Genomic DNA, 2,500 nt, shown 5'->3' on the forward strand with positions numbered 1-2,500 from the left:
TTACTGTAAGAAATACAAGGATTTTGTTTATGCTTTTTGTCTTCCTACAAGTTTTTTGATCAACTTGTTTGATCTTCACTGAGAGCTCTGGTCAGAGCCCTACTTGTTCCGAAAATATTTATTTATGGTAATGTTTTCTAATCCAAAATTTATTTATTCATTTTTTGAACACTTTTTTCTCTTATGTACAAGGTGTTTGTTTGTGTAATTCTTGTAAAAGTGTCTCTTTGTTTACCGGTAGTTGTGAGAGCCAGTAATGATGTCGCAGTTTAAGTCGCCCACCTAGAATAGCAATGCTAACTGCGGGCCACCATGGTCTTGTTTGTATAATTATGATTTGTTTGTAAATAAAGTTAGTTAAAAGTTAGTTAAAGTTAGATATATATTGAAACTTACAGATGTTATTGAGCTCCAGATCCTCTGTTTTAAATTATTATTTTATGGTCTCGTTCCTTGTTGCCTCCTACTTTTAATAATTACCGAACTTATTTTCAAAAATGTCTTCTCCTATTATTCTTAGTCAACTTCAAAATTAACAAATGAGACTATTTCTCAATCTTTCCACTACTGTAATGGTAAAGTAAAGGTAAAGTCACTTTATTTAACGTCGGTAGTTGCTTCAGCTATGAGGCTGGTATCAATAGAAGCGTCCTTTACCCCCCTTCAGCTGTCAGTGCTCTGTGTTACAGGTATTTAAAGCTACAGCGACACAGATCAGGAGGAGGACTGAGCTACGCCTGCTCCTGTTTCTTGGCTTTGGAATTTCTTTGATATTTGATTAAAACATACTACTTGCATCCCCTTAGCTCAGTAGCTATTCCAGTTAGCCAGGTGTATTCAAAACTATTTTTTGCTTCTTCTATATCAATTAATTTCCCTGCTAGCACAGGTCTCTTTTCTTTTGCGTTCTCTAGGCTGGCGAGTACGGGAAAGAAACCTCTGCCGTGGGTCAAAATTCACTGTGTTGAGCATGCACTGCAGTTACTTAGCGGCCATATCCTCACGTGATACTTCATGTTGTGAGCTCACTTAACAACAGCCAAATTACTGTAAAGGAATGCGTGGAACACAGTGGGATCAAGTCACATGCAGTCAACAAACATATCATGAAGCACGTGGTTTGAAGAGTGCCGGTTAATTAGATCAAAGGGAGTTTTGACCCATGGCAGAAGTCTCTATTCCGTCTCATCATCCCGGTGAACAAAAAAGAAAAGAGATCTCTGCTAGCAGGGAATCAATTTTTAATAAACTTCTTTGTAATTCAAAATAATTTTTTTCTTTTACATTTTTTTTCTACCTTCTAATGTCTGCATATATAAACACAATATGTTGATGCAAGTATACCGTCTAAAGAAATCAAATAAAGTGAATTAATTGAGTTGAGTCCATAATTTATTATTATGATTCAGAATTATAATAATTATTGCCTTCAGTCTTGTACAAACTTGTTGCTGGTTTGTGTTAGCTTTCACTAGGGATTAAATAGATCTGTCATCACAATTTCTGGCAATATCATCTCCATGGGAGCCTTTCAAATATTGCAGCATTTTGTGCAAAGTTATCCTAACTTGTCACCAGACTTATATTAACAAGTGCCAATGCTGAGGAACCAGTCTTTAAAAATGTTGGATGTCTTTAAGCTACGATGAGGTCCCATGCTAGGTTATGAGCAATTTCCGATGATCAATTTTTTCTAAGTGGACAAGGCTAGTAAAGTCTATTAAGGAACTAACATGTAAAGGAGAGTCACATTAGAGAGATCACAAAAGTTTCTGTTTATGTTTATATCGTTATGTGAAGCAGATCTGATCTCACATTACTTTTTTAAAGGATACGGCTTAAGAAGTTCTGCAAATGCTTTTATTTCCTCAGCAAGAGTATCCTGTGGAAGGAAGAAGAACACACTGTACATCAGTGGTGGCTGTAATAATATTGTTTTTAATAGTTTCTGTGTCAAGCTCAGTTATTTATTTTATGTACTGCAATGTTAGATATAGTATAGTTTTTTGTTATTGTGTCACATTGACAAATGTCAAAGGTGTGTAAAGCCAAACAAAAGCAGTCTTACTTGTGCCTTTGACTGTTTATTTAACCCTACATATGTACAATAAATCCAATCTTTCATCTTCAGTTGTGATTAATCTGGGTTCTGTTGGCATTACAGTCCTGGTACACTACTACGACTGACGTTTGATTATTTCCACAGGTTTACAAACCAATATGGCCAAGTTAAATAATTGGGAAATCATGCACTATTGTTTCTTTCCAAGTTATTTTGACAACAATGTCCCTTGTTGCAAATGCCAAGAAAAAATCATATTTCTCGTTACTCCAGTCTGAATAATGCAAACAATTACTTTCTGAACGGTGGTCATTAAACTTATCTCCACAAGATAAGATTCTGAAATAGGCTGGGCAGACTGTGGATCACCAACATTTACAACCTGCAAATTACACATAGCAAGTCAAATGAAGTCCTTTTTCAATCATTTGATACATG

At 35.4% G+C, this 2,500-nt stretch overlaps 1 protein-coding gene across 1 annotated transcript in view; it reads right to left on the reverse strand.

Annotated features, from left to right (window-relative positions):
• Positions 1–2,500, reverse strand: part of LOC138051257 (mediator of RNA polymerase II transcription subunit 18-like) — a 5,807-nt gene that overhangs the window by 53 nt on the left and 3,254 nt on the right. The window contains exons 5-7 of the mRNA XM_068897427.1: positions 2,358–2,444; positions 1,836–1,882; positions 1–1,707 (exon numbers count right to left, since the gene is read on the reverse strand). The exon at positions 1–1,707 is cut by the window's left edge and continues 53 nt beyond it. Coding sequence (XP_068753528.1) covers positions 1,659–1,707; positions 1,836–1,882; positions 2,358–2,444 — 183 coding nt within the window. The 3' untranslated portion in view covers positions 1–1,658. The remainder of the gene's footprint in view (positions 1,708–1,835; positions 1,883–2,357; positions 2,445–2,500) is intronic.

The sequence above is a fragment of the Montipora capricornis genome, chromosome 6 (assembly GCF_036669925.1).
Source record: "Montipora capricornis isolate CH-2021 chromosome 6, ASM3666992v2, whole genome shotgun sequence".
Lineage (NCBI taxonomy): Eukaryota > Metazoa > Cnidaria > Anthozoa > Scleractinia > Acroporidae > Montipora > Montipora capricornis.